The sequence below is a fragment of the Coregonus lavaretus genome (assembly GCF_964263955.1).
Source record: "Coregonus lavaretus genome assembly, chromosome: 29".
In the NCBI taxonomy this organism is placed as follows: domain Eukaryota; kingdom Metazoa; phylum Chordata; class Actinopteri; order Salmoniformes; family Salmonidae; genus Coregonus; species Coregonus lavaretus.
The window spans coordinates 21,269,985-21,284,633 of record NC_140016.1 but is presented as its reverse complement, the minus strand read 5'-3'; the positions used below and the strand labels follow the sequence as shown (position 1 = coordinate 21,284,633).

The window sequence follows — 14,649 nt, the reverse complement described above, 5'->3', positions numbered from 1 at the left end:
TCCTTGTTCTATCTGTGCTCTTGGTCTTCTCTAACGTCATGTAATTATAAATTTTGCAAGCTACCTAGCTATAACATTATTACTGTTCCATGCTGTCAATGTTCTATATTTGTATGCTCATTAGAAAAAAAACAAAAAAATATATATATTTTTTTTCTTTAAACAGCAGGAGGCAGTGGTTTTACTCTTTGCTATGTTGATTTTTCAGACCACCATAGAAGAAAATACATGGGTTGCCAGCTACTTCCGGATGCGTGATAGCGCGTGATCATTATAAATTGACATCCATCGTTTCGAATTTTTATTGATGCGCCAGCGCGTTGTGGAATTCGGAGGGGTAGGTGTCAGACACTACTCAAATGTGTTTTGTGCACAATGGCTTGTCTGTTTTGCAGATAGTAAATAGCCAACTCACGTTAATGTCTGATAAAACGCGATACATTTATGCATGCACGTATGTTTTACCGACCGACTAACAGCTAGCTAGCCTCAAATGAACCAGTCGCCATTTTGAGTTTTGTTGAAAGAATCCACAGTTTCGTCCGGTTATTTATTGTTAAATGCGTGGTTATTGTTCATTTACTAATAATGCACTTGGACTGACATAGTCCGACGTGGTTATTTTTCTGCAAACTAAATAGTTTGTAAAGCAGCTAACTTGCCAGGTAACTTGAACTAGCATAACTGATGTCCTGGCTGGATGGAATGGGCGGAGATACTTTGTTTGAAATTGTTAGCTAGCCATTCATTCCCATTTCGACGCCATTTTGTGCTGCATGTTAAAGCTTAACCAAAGATACGTTTCACTTTCTAATGTACAATGTTATTGTAACTTAAGTAGTTAACGATAGCTACACAACCATTAGCTTGCTAGCCACCACGTAGACCTGAATGAAATATTAAGCTAACCAAAATGGCTAACGTTAGCTAGTTAACTGTAAGTTTCGAAACCGAGGTCAGGAGGTAGGACACAGTTTTCCCAAACATGCTTTAGTCCAAGCACGCTCATTTGTGTTGCACAACCAGTCGATCTGGTGGCTCAAAACTATTATTTTCTCTTATTAGGTTAAACCGACGCAAATATGGCAGAGGCCGACCGACCAGGGAAGCTCTTCATCGGAGGCCTGGACACTGAAACTGACGAAAAGGCCCTTGAGAAGTATTTCAGCAAATATGGCAGAATAGTAGAAGGTACATACTTTTTTTTAAAGATGTTGGCTAACTATCAAGAATACAACTAAATGGATTGCTGTTACATGACAATAGTTATGTCCTGATGAAGACATTACTCTTGCTATAGTATGAGGACTGTTATATTCTAGAGCACATAACTTGTGCGTATCGGAACCGCTTGGATCTCAAGTATAAGCATTTGTGAATAACATAATGGTTTTGATAATCAATGAGCTGGAGAAAACACCAATACCTCAATTCTGAGCATCAGTTCAGATTAATATTTTGTAATCTAGTAGACTTTCTGTGTCTGCACTAAATATATATATTTTTCTTTCCAGTTCTGTTGATGAAAGATCGGGAAACAAATAAATCAAGAGGTTTTGCTTTTGTGACCTTTGAGAGTCCGGCAGATGCAAAGGATGCTGCGCGTGAAATGAATGGGAAGGTATACAGTTGTGCATTATGGTGTTTTTATCTACTTAAATGACCCTAGCGTCTGTAGCTTGTGTACACTTCTAATGTTCACTAAAATCTCTTTTAAAAGTCGCTTGATGGTAAGCCAATCAAGGTTGAACAAGCTACGAAACCTACGTTTGGACGCGGCCCACCACCCATGCATCCACGCAGCCGTGGTCCCCCTAGAGGCCCTCGAGGATCTAGAGGAGCACCAAGCGGAATGAGGGGTCCACCATCCAGAGGTACCTTTGCAGAAGTACTCACAGCAGTTGTTGTATTTTGAATTTATGAATAGTCTTATTGAAAAACCACTTACATTGGGATATGTACGTAGCCTATGAAACTGGCATTGGTGTCTTTTGAATTGACTTTTTCACATTGTTTTGTGAGTGCTGAGCTTGCCATTAATATTTGCATTTCTTGTCTGCCAAAAGACTACTATGATAACATAGGGATTGTAGAACCCTTTTTCAAAGGGATTTCATCCAGAGGACCCCCACCACTGAAGAGAGGACCTCCGATTCGTAATGGAGGCCCCCCACCCAAGAGACACGCTCCTTCTCCTATGGGTAGACGTAAGTGTGAAGATCTCTCTTGAACTTATTGGTATGAGGACTGACTAACCATGTAGTGCCACAAAGACTTCTGTTCTCCTGATGATTACACAGGATCTTGTTTTCTTTAGCTCCCATGTCCAGGGACAGGGACCCCTACGGCCCACCCCCTCCCCGCAGAGATTCGATGTCCAGAAGGGATGATTACCCATCACCAAGGGATGAATATTACAGCACAAAGGACAGGTGGGTTTGCCCATTCAACAAATATATTACTACCTGTTTGTGGTTGGTCACACATTCTTAATGTTACTTTTTGAAATTTGTTGCATTGCTTATTTACTCAAGTGGCATGTTTTCCCATTTTGACAGCTATTCTAGCCGGGAATATACAAGTTCCAGGGATACAAGGGACTATGCACCACCACCAAGGGATTATCCCCAATCCAGTTCCCGCGATGAGTATGGGTCAATGTCCAGGGGCTACAGGTATATTTATGACTTGTGACTCTAAAGATTGGGTTAGGTTTCCGTTGACATGAATATGATGTAACGTTACACCATTCCATTCCTTTCACCAGTGAGCGTGATGGTTATGGTGGAGGCCGGGAACCTAAAAGCTATATGGAGCGCCCTAGTGCAGCCGCCTATCGAGAGCCCTATGGTGGTTACGGTAAGATTGACCACTTAAGTATAATGGAGAAAAGTTGCTATAGTCTCCCACAACCTACTCAATGTGCCCCTGGGAGCTGGAGACCTTACATGCACCACAAGAGTCGATGGAAACGTCCAACAAAGCCTCTTAACCATTCAATGATCATTCTACAGTGTCACAAAATACTCCCTCAAGGAGTCATGCTCATAAATCTGTTTTTGTAGGGTGAAACGACCCTCACAAAACCATCAAGACCTCACTGAGAAACTGTTACCAATGTGCGATTCTAACAACTGGAATTCTAAAAGGAAAAAGCAGCTACTCAACAAAACCATGGCATGCTGAAAGGGGTTTCATTGCGTATTTTATGTTCCCCCAAGCTTGGATAAATAATCGCAGAAAGCACCTAAATGTTCAGTGTTATGTTCAGATCCCTAGCATATTGGAGATAAAAACATATAGTTGCAATTGATAGTCATTAAGAAATACTCACGGGAAACATTGGCTCATAATTCAGCAAAATGTGTGAAGTGAAACTTGCCAATTACCTGACCCATTGACCCTGCAGGTAACTCACGCAGCGCCCCACCCTCAAGGGCCCCCCAACCATCCTACAATGGCAGTGGCGGAAGCAGTCGCTATGACGACTATGGCAGCAGTTCCCGGGATGGCTATGGCAGTCGTGAAAGTTACCCCAGCAGTCGGAGTGACCCATACCCCCCTAGCCGTGGTGAGCGAATGGGCAGGCAGGAGCGGGGGCCAGCACCCCCAATCGAGAGAGGCTACCCTCCTCGTGACGCGTACAGTGGCTCAAGTCGCGGGGCGCCCCGTGGTGGCCGCGGAGGCTCAAGAGTCGATAGAGGAATTGCCCGCAGCAGATACTGAGATGGACTTGGATATGACATCAAAGCGACCGTTACATAATGCGTGCTCAATCACTACTTGTATAGTGGGTGGAAAGTTGGAGAGGGCGAGAACTAGTGATGTCAAATTCCATGGACAAGCTTAGGTTTTGAGATGTTTATCCTCAGCCTGTCAATTAATTTTTGTTTTAAGTGTTAAAATTACTTGTTTTATATTTCCCCAGCCCATGTGATGGTATCATTGCCAAGTGATGCGTGTTTAGTTTTCGTACATTTAGTGCTGTTAAGTCCTGCTATGCCCTTGGATATGGCTTTCCTATACTAATAAAGTTTTTAACCAAAGTTATTTTCGCAACACTAATGGATGTTCAGACAAACTATTACATGAATGTACACCCAGCGCACAGCTACAAGTTCTGTCCACTATAGAGATCAATTGAGATGCAGACATTTCAACTGTGACGCTTGTAGATTACATTTAACAGGCCTGTACTTTGCATTGTCCAACCAGTTGTCGGAGGACAACGCAAATGTCAATATCAGTGTAGGTTTCCCTCAGTGGAAATGGAGCCATCGCCATAAAGCCAAACAATGCTGGCTTGCAACGACCTTACCAAAGACCAACAACCAAACGCAAGAGTCTTTTCAACCCGACTGATAGTGTCAACAGCTGGTAAGCAAAGCAAACCTATTTGTTTCTCGTCTGTTAAATGAATTTCTCATTACCGTGAATTGCAGTCTGCCCAAATGGTTAGTGTGGAAGACTGGATGCCCCAGGGAATGAAACGAATCAGCGTAGTTCAATTGAAGTAGCTTTTTTTTTTAAAGTATAGTCTTTCGTCTACCAAATTTTAATTGCTGCAACTTAAGGAATTATATCTGGCTTGATAAATAACGAATTTGCCACTAAACCTATGTTACGGGTCAACATCTAACTTCTCAACAATGCGCAGAATCACAAAAGGAGATCACCTTTGCCGGATTTTTTTTTTTTTTACTCATCCCCCAAAATGTTTGGCAATTACTTTTTTTTTTACTGAGGGGCAATGTTCATAATAAGGAATCTTACATGTTTTTGTGTACAGTGGATTTCATTTTATTTTTCTAAGTGCCATAGTCAAAGATGAAGCTTGTCTCAAATGTCAAGCTTGTCCCAATTCTCAAAAATGGAGACGACTCGGAAGAGCAGCCATGTCCTAACAACCAAGCTGGAAAGTGAATGGGAGCGAGAACCAAATCGGACCATTGCCTTATTTGAAGGGGATACTGGAGGATTGGGGTATACCAATTATTTTATGTAATCTAAAAGAAATGGCGGGACATTAATTTATATTTTCTTGTTACAGGATGAGCAAACTTCTGGAACTGTTGCTGATTTAAAGCCTTCCTGTTGGATCCAAGTTGACGTTGGACCATCGCACAGAGAACCGAACGTGTATGTCCAGCAGACCACCACCAATTCAGTGATCAAGAGTTAATAAATTGTGAACATATTTGAATATGGATAGCTATATGTAACATTTTAAAACTTTGCTTAATAGACGGTGTATTTGCTTCACTGTTCCAGGTACCTGTGTTGAGCATGTGATGGCACCGCTACAAGTAGAACCAAGAGTGGCGAGCGGATGCATGGACAGAACTCTGGCTGAGAAATAATACTTGAGAACTCATACTATCTCTTTTCGCCAATAAAAATGTTTTACTTGGAATTTTGTGTTTGTCATTTAGATTTTTGTTTGTCATTTGCAGAGGTGTCATTTGCAGACTGTCCTGAACAGAGATGGTTAGCCACTGAGTGGTTAGAGATTATATGGTCCCCAAAAGCAAAATAACTTTATTCCTGGAGTTTTGGGAGTCCATGGAGATGTTGGACAATAATTTTAATGCAGATTCCGTTCTGTTTGCTGAGCCACTATTGTGGTCGCCATTTCCTACAGCAATCTATTGACTATGGAATGTGTCCCTTGCCAAATATGGTGACGCCCATCAGATAACATGATTTGTCTGTTTCCTGATGTTATTGCAGTGGAATTGGAGGCACAAAGCACTCAACCATAGCTCAGAATTCACCGCCAATGTCTCGTGTGGACAGACGATAAATGATTCCATAGGATGGTAACCCCCTTCATCGATATATAGGTATTGCCACAGTGCTTGTTATTAACCAGTAGGGGAACCCAGTACTAGTACAAACGGCGTTTTGACAAGCAGAAGTGTGATACGGATGTTAACATTTTGATACGGAGTTGTGGAATTTGGCGCCTTCGGTGGGGATGCATAAGGAGGGTTAATTGGAACCATGAACCCAGAGGAGCAGACAGTAACGTGGCTGATATCGTTAGGGGTGCTTAATTCACCCAAGAAGAACATAGCTGACCCAGAGGAATTTCTGAAAACCTCTCTGAAAGATGGGGTCGTCTTGTGCAAACTCATGGAGCGGCTCGTGCCCGGCTCTATTCCAAAGGTAAGCACATTGTTACTGCGCTATTATCAGTGCGACATTGTAACAGTATGATAACGGAGGAGAAAAGTAATATTTACAAAGTCAACAACTCTCTTGAACGGTGAGAAGAAAAAACACTGGCAACGCCTCTCGAGGGCAAGGGAGGGGTTGTTTGAATAAATTACCAATATTCGTTGGAGAAATTGAATGTGACTTCAATAGTCTAATTTGTTAAACACGTTGGGAATACATTAATGTGCAACATGCAACTTTACGATGAGAAATGTATCAATAATGTAAAAGACTGCTGAACTCATAGGTTTGCATGCATTGCTTACTTCCTGTGAAGTGAAAAGTGTTTCTGCGTTTTGAAAATGACTAAACAACTCAGTTTAGCAAACTATAATGTTCCAAAACACAAAGATAATTATGTAACCAAAGATGCTTATATATTCAGGTTAATGCACATTATACTATACAAAACCTGTGCATTTTTAGCAGGTCGATTTTTTTACACTTCGGGTACCAGACTGTACCAGAATGTATTTTGTACAGATCAGCTGAATCCCAGCTGTAAAACAAAGGAACACAATTTAACAGGCTACATTAGGCGGATTTTTAAATTTTTTAAATTTCACCTTTATTTAACCAGGTAAGCCAGTTGAGAACAAGTTCTCATTTACAACTGCGACCTGGCCAAGATAAAGCAAAGCAGTGCGATAAAAAAAAAAACACAGAGTTACATATTGGGTAAAACAAAACATAAAGTCAAAAATACAACAGAAAAATAGAAAATATATATACAGTGTGTGCAAATGTAGCAAGTTATGGAGTTACGGCAATAAATAGTCTCTCTTCCAAATTAATTGTAGGCTATCCAATTTAAAACTGATGTTTGTCACTGACTATAAAAAAAATAATGTTTGCCATCACATTCGATTAGGCTGAGCCGCGGGGCACCGGTCTATGAAGTGAACTGGGAAAAGCTGTGAAGGAGGAGCGCCTTTCTCAAATCGAACGGTTATCTGCGCCGTTCGGTCATATTGTCAACAAGGCAGCGTGGTGAATGGTCCAGAAACATATATACTTTAACATAAAAGCAATCACTTTTACATGCGAAAAGAATCCTACTCATTACACCACGTGCTTAATTAGGTCACTGTTGTTTAGGTTCCGACTTCGGCTTTGAACGGGGCACCTGGCTCACGCCCGGGAGGCAGCCCGGTTCCAAAACGAATGCAATCAACTTTCACCCAGTGCAAAACACCCCTACCCGGGCGGCCGGGCCAGATTGGCCATGTACTCTTATAATCTCCACCCGGCACAGCCAGAAGAGGACTGGCCACCCTTCAGAGCCTTGTTTTTCCTAGCCACGGTGCTCCAACATCTGCATTGCTTGCTGTTTGGGGTTTTAGGCTGGGTTTCTGTATTGCATTTTGTGACATCTGCTGATGTAAAAAGGGCTTTATAAACACATTTGATTTAATTGATGGTTTCCACTATTTACCACAGCCACAAACTCAAAATTGGCTAAATCGTTTAAAAAAATCATTCGAAAACATAAATACGCATTTTGGTCTTTGTTTAAGGTTAGGCATAATGTTATCTGTGTGGTTAAGGTTAGGTTTAAAATCACATTTTACGAAAATAAATTGTACAAATAGGCGGGGTTTATGACTTTGTGTTTGTGGTAACTAGTGACGTCCCAGATTAATCGATTCCCCTCATTTGAGATATATCCGAGAGGAAGAGGCGAAGCAACAGGTATAACTGGGCCCAAAATCTGGTTTCCCCAGCAGGTGACGTTTTGGTTTAGTTTTTTTCGCTCACCAAGCGAGGAGTTTTTGTATGGCGGTCAATGAGTGTCGAATTTGGTCAATAAAAAAATGTAATGCTTATTTACTACGTGCTGCTTATTTGGTAGAATAAAATGTTGTTACGAGTGTACATCCCCGCAACTCTAAGAAAAAAACACTTTATATCGGCGTTGTGCCTGTTGTTCACGCACGTATCTGCCCTCTCATTGGCTAGAATGGTCCCACCTGATCTTGCCTCCTCCCAATTACCTTCCATTTTTAAAGATATTTATTTTCATCGTTAGAGCGGCCACCTCAGTATCTGTTCAATATAATGGATAATCTGTGTGTATAAATGAAATGCAGCGAGAGGTCATCGTCACTTCCTCCTCAAAGGTTTGCTTCCTGGTGCGAGTGCGAGTGGTGGGTTTATTGCTGCGTTCAAGACAACTGGGAACTCGGGAGGGAAAAAATATAGTCAAATCGTGACGTCAGTGATATTTAGATCGAAAAGTCAGAGCTCTAGGAAGATGCGAGTCGGATGACCATTCAAAGCAAAAAAAAATCCCAGTCAGGGCTCGTTTTTCCGAGTTCCCAGTTGTCGGGAACGCACGGAAGTTCGATTGAAAGATTTCCGAGTTCCCAGTTGTCTTGAAAGCGACACAATATGCTTGAAAGAGAGGCGTCGGAAGAGTCCACCTTTACTTTGTTAAACTGTAAGATATCAACATTCGAAAGGATACAGTGGATTGTGACTTAGTTTATTTTCCTATCTTGAATTGTCATTTGCGTCAACGCCTATACTAGTATTTAATTTTTTTTAAACGTTATCTATATCTCCAAGGTAGGCTATATTTTTATATATTTATTTTATGTCTGTTTTTAGTACTGTCAGGATCCGAGAAACGAAGCCGACTGCATCGCCAATATCAATGAGTTTTTGAGAGGATGCACATCCTTGAAAGTAGAGGTAAGTCATTTCAAAGCGCTTGGTTGGTGGTGATCGTTTCATCTCTTCTATATTGCAATGTTTTACTTTGTTTTATGATAATGTGTTTGTTGTGGACATTTTGACTTGAGTTCCTTGCTGAATTCTTGTTTCTAGCTTTAGTAAACCGTTTCGTACAAACAACAATAATACATTGCAGTAAGGGTTTACTTATTTGAGAACTGGTCTCATAGCTGAGAATTCTCAACTCCACGATGTACATATCTGTCAGCTGAGCAATTCGAAGCCGTGATTAGAAAATAATACTGCATGATTGTGGCAATAAAGTCAACACAGGTTTCAGTCAACAAAATCTTAACTTTCCTAGAATTGTTTTGCTGTGACTTCACCATAGATTGTTTTCCTCTGCAGGCAGTATGTTTTTGTGACATGGATCTTGATTGCCATGAGGAGTGGGTTGCCCTCTTAAGCAGGCATGCTGTCAGTCAATCCCACAGAACACACAGACAGACGGGGTTGTTGATGGGCCTCAACTAAGACTGCTTATGGCTTGAATAATGCCGCGTTCAAGTGCTAGTCGGAACTAGTAAACTCGAAAATGTCAGACTGGTTGAATGTGGCACGTGTATAACTACAACTAGTTAGCAAGTCGGACATTTCAGTCTCCTAGTTCTGACTAGCACTTGAACGCTGCATAAGGCTCCACTGTCTACTACTGATTGAGCAGTGTGCATTGAGCAGTATGCATCACATTGCTTGGTAAACAGCAATAGGAAATCTACCTGTTCTCCCTACCTTTTTTGCAAGCGAAAATTAACCCCACGTCAGCCACGTGACATTGATATTTACAGTGCATTCGGAAAGTATTCAGACCCCTTGACTTTTTTCACATTTTGTTACGTTACAGCCTTATTCTAAAATTGATTAAATTAAACATTTTCCTCATCAATCTACAAACAAAACCCCATAATGACAAAGCGAAAACAGTATTTTTGATTCGAAATTGAGCTCAGGTGCATCCTGTTTCCATAGATCATCCTTGAGATGTTTCTACAACTTGATTGAACATGATTTGGAAAGGCATACACCTGTCTATATAAGCTCCCACAGTTGACAGTGCATGTCAGAGCAAAAACCAAGCCATGAGGTGGAAGGAATTGTCCATAGAGCTCCGAGACAGGATTGTGTTGAGGCACAGATCTGGGGAAAGGTACCCAAAAATCTCTGCAGCATTGAATATCCCCAAGAACAGTGGCCTCCATCATTCTTAAATGGAAGAAGTTTGAAACCACCAAGACTCTTCCTAGAGCTGGCCGCCCGTCCAAATTGAGCAATCGGGGGAGAAGAGCCTTGGTCAGGGAGGTGACCAAGAACCCGATAGTCACTCTGACAGAGCTCCAGAGTTCCTCTGTGGATATGGGAGAACCTTCCAGAAGGACAACCATCTCTGCAGCACTCCACCAATCAGGCCTTTATGGTAGAGTGGCCAAACGGAAGCCACTCCTCAGTAAAAGGTACATGACAGCCTGCTTGGAGTTTGCCAAAAGGCACCTAAAGACTCTCAGACCATGAGAAACAAGATTCTCTGGTCTGATGAAACCAAGATTGAACTCTTTGGCCTGAATGCCAAGCGTAATGTCTGGAGGAAACCTGGCACCATCCCTACGGTTAAGCATGGTGGTGGCAGCATGATGTTGTGGAGATGTTTTTCAGTTGCAGGGACTGGGAGACTAGTCAGGATCGATGGAAAGATGAACGGAGCAAAGTGCAGAGAGATCCTTGATGAAAACCTGCTCCAGAGCACTCAGGACCTCAGACTGGGTTCACCTTCCAACAGGACAACGATCCTAAGCACACAGCCAAGACATTGCAGGAGTGGCTTCGAGACAAGTCTCTGAATGTCCTTGAGTGGCCCAGCCAGAGCCCAGACATGAACCCGATCGAACATCTCTGGAGAGACCTGAAAATAGCTGTGCAGCGACGCTCCCCATCCAACCTGACAGAGCTTGAGAGGATCTGCAGAGAAGAATGGGAGAAACTTCCCAAATACAGGTGTGCCAAGCTTGTAGCGTCATACCCAAGAAGACTCGAGGCTGTAATCGCTGCCAAAGGTGCTTCAACAAAGTACTAAGTAAAGGGACTAAATACTTATGTAAATGTGATATATCAGTTGTTTTTATTTTTAATAGATTTCTAAAAACCTATTTTTGATTTGTCATTATGGGGTATTGTGTATAGATTGATGAGGCAAAAAACAACAATTTAATCAATTTTAGAATAAGGCTGTAACGTAACAACGTGGAAAAAGTGAAGGGGCCTGAATACTTTCTGAATGCACTGTATGTCTGCATTTATTATAGCATATTCAGCAGAAACCACAGTAAAGGATTCTCTCCCTCAGGCTTAATAACATATTTCCAGCACTATGAGTGATGATGCAGATAATAAGAGAGTGATGGAAGTCCTTTCCTTTCCTATGCAGTACAGTGACTGCTGCGCTGGACAGTCAGTCATGCATTTTCCTCCCCAACCTTTAGAAACAGTCCTTTCTGGTCTTGAATCACATAAGTTGGTTTGTTTATTTTTTTTAAAAAGTAATTGAGTCAGCTGCTTCAAGTCAAGTGGTTCGGGGGGAGAAACGTTGGCTGGTCTGTTATGGTTTGGGAGGTCCCTTCTGCTTTCATGCAGCGATCGCACTTCTCCTCCATAATTAGAGGCTTTGCGGCAGTGCAGGAGCTCACGTCCGTAAGGATTTGGAAAGCCCTTGTACAATGTGTCATCTTGACTTTTTCCGGACCATTGCAGTTCATACTCTGGCCAGTCACCCTCTCTCACTCCATTTTTCTTAACCACAGCCAACATATGCACATGGGGCTGTCATGTGACTGGACAAATACTACATTCACACAACTTTCACTTCTGTTCCGAGATGCAGAAATGGGAAGCAGCAGCGATGGCTTGAGGGCTAACTTGACGAGTTATGGTCGACTACAGTATAGTTGAATTTATAGAGCCTGAGCCTATAGTATTATTATTTTTATAGACATCTACAGTAAGATACAGTTATAAAGTCTGCGTCACATACTAACCAGGCCCACAAGTTTGATTCCTGTCATATGTTAGCTTTAGATGTCAGATTGTTTAACTTTTATGTCACTGTTTTAGTGTTTTTATCCATGCTTTATTTCTCTGTAGATGTTGTTGTCAAAAATGAACAAGCAACAGATTGATACATGTCAATATCACACACTGCCTCAGTCTGTCGTCTTGACATGGTTACCAGAGAGGTAAATGTATTGTGATGGTCTTTTCAAAACTGAAGCGTGGCCTATGCATGAGTCAGTCACGGTCGCTTTGGCTCTGAATGGCTAGATAGTGAACAGATGCCTCGTGCCCTGCTACTCAAACTCTATATTTAAGATGTTTTATTTAAAATGTGAAACCTTAGCCGCTAGAGGAAAGTGGATAGCTAGCTGTCTGTGGGGCCGGGAGACAGAGAGCGAGCGAGCAAGTGCTCGGTGTGCATCGAAGGACAAATGAGGAGAGAACAGTCTGTTTTGTTACCAAAACCACTTGGCCACGAAAAATATGGGTCACATTCAACATGTCTGCTTTTATCTCCGTCTTCTTGTGTGTAAGTCACATCCCATTGCGTGTTGTTGCCGGGCTGCAGTCAGGATTCTGTGTGATAATCAGCCAGGCAGTATCTCCTACATCTCTGTTGCTAATTATTTTATACCTACTTCTTTTCCTCTGCTGTTTTTAGTCAGTCATATGATGAGCCAGGCATTTTGCTTTTGAATTGAACGGTTCTTCTTTGTCGGTCTCCTCTCCTGCCAGGGATTTGAACCAGAGTGCCTGTACACTGGGGAGAACTTTAACAAAGTGCTGACCACTCTGCTGGGAGTCAACTTCGCCACCCAAGGTAAGTCTAATGACTGTATTTATCTGCTCTGGGTCTTATTCAGGAGGATGCAGAGCCACAAAACAGTCGGATAGAAATGCACTGTGTAAAACAGACATTCCTACTCTACACATTATCTCTATATTTCTATAGTTATGGTTGTAAAAGTTGTACCCCACTGAATAAGACCATAATGGGCTTAAGGTTTAGGCACAAATAATATTTACTCACCTGCCTTCATTATCATGCAATATTGTAATCATTGACATGTATGCTACGTTTACATAACTAACCTGTCCTCACACTGTAAGCTCTAGTAGAAAACTGAAGCATTGTACAGCTACGTATTAGTGTGTCAACTGTGCAGTGCTGAGACTCAGAATGACCACATTCAGCATTGTCGTTTAAAATACTGTCTGTGTGTGTGTGTGTGAACTGAACATGCGTGTGTCATTTTTAGCTGGATTGCTCCCAGTAGGCCTCGTGAATCATAAAAGGTGCCCTGTTCAGACAGCTGGCATGGCTGTGTCTCTGTTTCTATGGGCCTCCTGCAGAGTGCCATATTTACTATGATGTTTACCATGGCTGTGTCTCTCTGGTTCTATGGGCCTCCTGCAGAGTGCCATATTTACTATGATGATTACCATGGCTCTCATGTCCTACTGAACAGGCCTTTCTCTTTTCTGTAACATTGCATTAGAAGACACCTGGCTGTGCTTGAATAAGACAGTTGTAAAAGGGGAATTTACATGGCAGATAGCTCATTATCAATATGATGAAATGGGATCTCATGTCAAAGCAACAGTGCAGCAAGGCTATAAGACATTCACGTGCTAAATGGCAACCTGACACAGTCACTCCAGTCCATACACTGTTTGTGTATTTTTGCTAGCGCAAAGCTTTTGCTGCTAATTCCAAAAGCTGTCAATGTCTTCAAAGCCATCACTTGACTGTATCCATTAGTCTCGTTATCAGTTTGAAGTTGTCTTAGCGCCAGTCCTCATCAGAGAGCGTCGATGCTACAGGCCACAGCATGAAGATTGGACCAGAATTTCTCGCTCGCTCTCTCAGCTTGATATGGAAATCGAATAGAGTCTGAGAGGGCCAGAGGCCCTTTGCCAATCTTCAAAATGTCTAGTGCTGTTGATTTGGACTGGGTTAGTCACACGCTCTTTAATGGGTACAAGAAGAGGATTATCTCTGTGTTTCTGCTTATCATGATCCTCAGTACTGTGTGTGTGTGTGTCTATCTGTTTCTTTGTGTGTCTCTCTCTCTCTGTGTGATTGTGTGCACGTTCCGACAGTGCAGCTGCTAGAAGCATTGATGGCCAGGTCAAGAGGAGGGAGCTGCTGACTACAGTACAGGGCTTGTCTGGGCATCTCACTGCATGTGTAAAGAGATGTGGAGTACATGAGAACCACCTTACCGCTAAGAGAAATATAAGCACTTTACTATACTGGCCTGCCGTTTTCGCTCATTTGTCCCATCTGCAGTTGTAAAGTGATTGGGAATGAGGGTGATCTCAAGGTTGGCATTGACTCTTGGCGGTGCTCTAGAAATAGTTGGCTGCACCAATATGGATATACAGTTGAAGTCGGAAATTTACATACACTTACGTTGGAGTCATTAAAACTTGTTTTTCAACAACTTCACACATTTATTGTTAACAAACTATAGTTTTGGCAAGACGGTTAGGACATCTACTTTGTGCATGACACAAGTAATTTTTCCAATTGTTTACAGACAGATTAATTCACTGTATCACAATTCCAGTGGGTCAGAAGTTTACGTACACTAAGTTGACTGTGCCTTTTTAAACAGCTTGGAAAATTCCTGAAAATGATGTAATGGC

The 14,649-nt window shown here is 42.0% G+C and overlaps 2 protein-coding genes across 8 annotated transcripts in view; both read left to right on the top strand.

The window, feature by feature from the left end:
• The first annotated feature begins 242 nt into the window (after nt 1-242).
• LOC311104926 (RNA-binding motif protein, X chromosome-like) lies at nt 243-5,413 on the top strand. 6 transcript variants are annotated; one of them, XM_084146907.1, is made up of 10 exons: nt 243-337; nt 1,066-1,191; nt 1,515-1,621; nt 1,721-1,874; nt 2,094-2,207; nt 2,318-2,432; nt 2,559-2,675; nt 2,768-2,859; nt 3,410-5,139; nt 5,272-5,413. In XM_084146907.1, the coding sequence occupies exons 2-9, from the start codon at nt 1,083-1,085 to the stop codon at nt 3,724-3,726; spliced, it is 1,125 nt and encodes a 374-aa protein (XP_084003033.1). In that variant the 5' UTR covers nt 243-337; nt 1,066-1,082; the 3' UTR covers nt 3,727-5,139; nt 5,272-5,413. The 6 variants fall into 6 exon arrangements, with proteins under 6 accessions (XP_084003033.1, XP_084003031.1, XP_084003030.1 ...); XM_084146905.1 differs by having other exon boundaries at nt 243-665; nt 2,067-2,207; XM_084146904.1 differs by having other exon boundaries at nt 245-337; nt 2,067-2,207.
• A 421-nt stretch (nt 5,414-5,834) lies between these two features.
• The window catches only part of LOC311104854 (rho guanine nucleotide exchange factor 6-like), a 35,299-nt gene continuing 26,484 nt past the window's right edge, over nt 5,835-14,649 (top strand). For both annotated transcript variants that reach the window (XM_084146799.1, XM_084146800.1), the window contains exons 1-3: nt 5,835-6,168; nt 8,830-8,913; nt 12,733-12,817. In XM_084146799.1, the coding sequence (XP_084002925.1) occupies nt 6,004-6,168; nt 8,830-8,913; nt 12,733-12,817 (334 nt within the window). In that variant the 5' untranslated portion in view covers nt 5,835-6,003. The remainder of the gene's footprint in view (nt 6,169-8,829; nt 8,914-12,732; nt 12,818-14,649) is intronic.

Bases quoted from the DNA above. Each gene is read 5' to 3' on its own strand.
- LOC311104926 (XM_084146905.1), top strand. From the start codon at position 1,083: ATGGCAGAGGCCGACCGACCAGGGAAGCTCTTCATCGGAGGCCTGGAC. The intron at 1,622-1,720 runs GTATACAGTTGT...CTCTTTTAAAAG, and splicing joins CGCGTGAAATGAATGGGAAG to TCGCTTGATGGTAAGCCAAT. The intron at 1,875-2,066 runs GTACCTTTGCAG...GTCTGCCAAAAG, and splicing joins GAGGGGTCCACCATCCAGAG to ACTACTATGATAACATAGGG.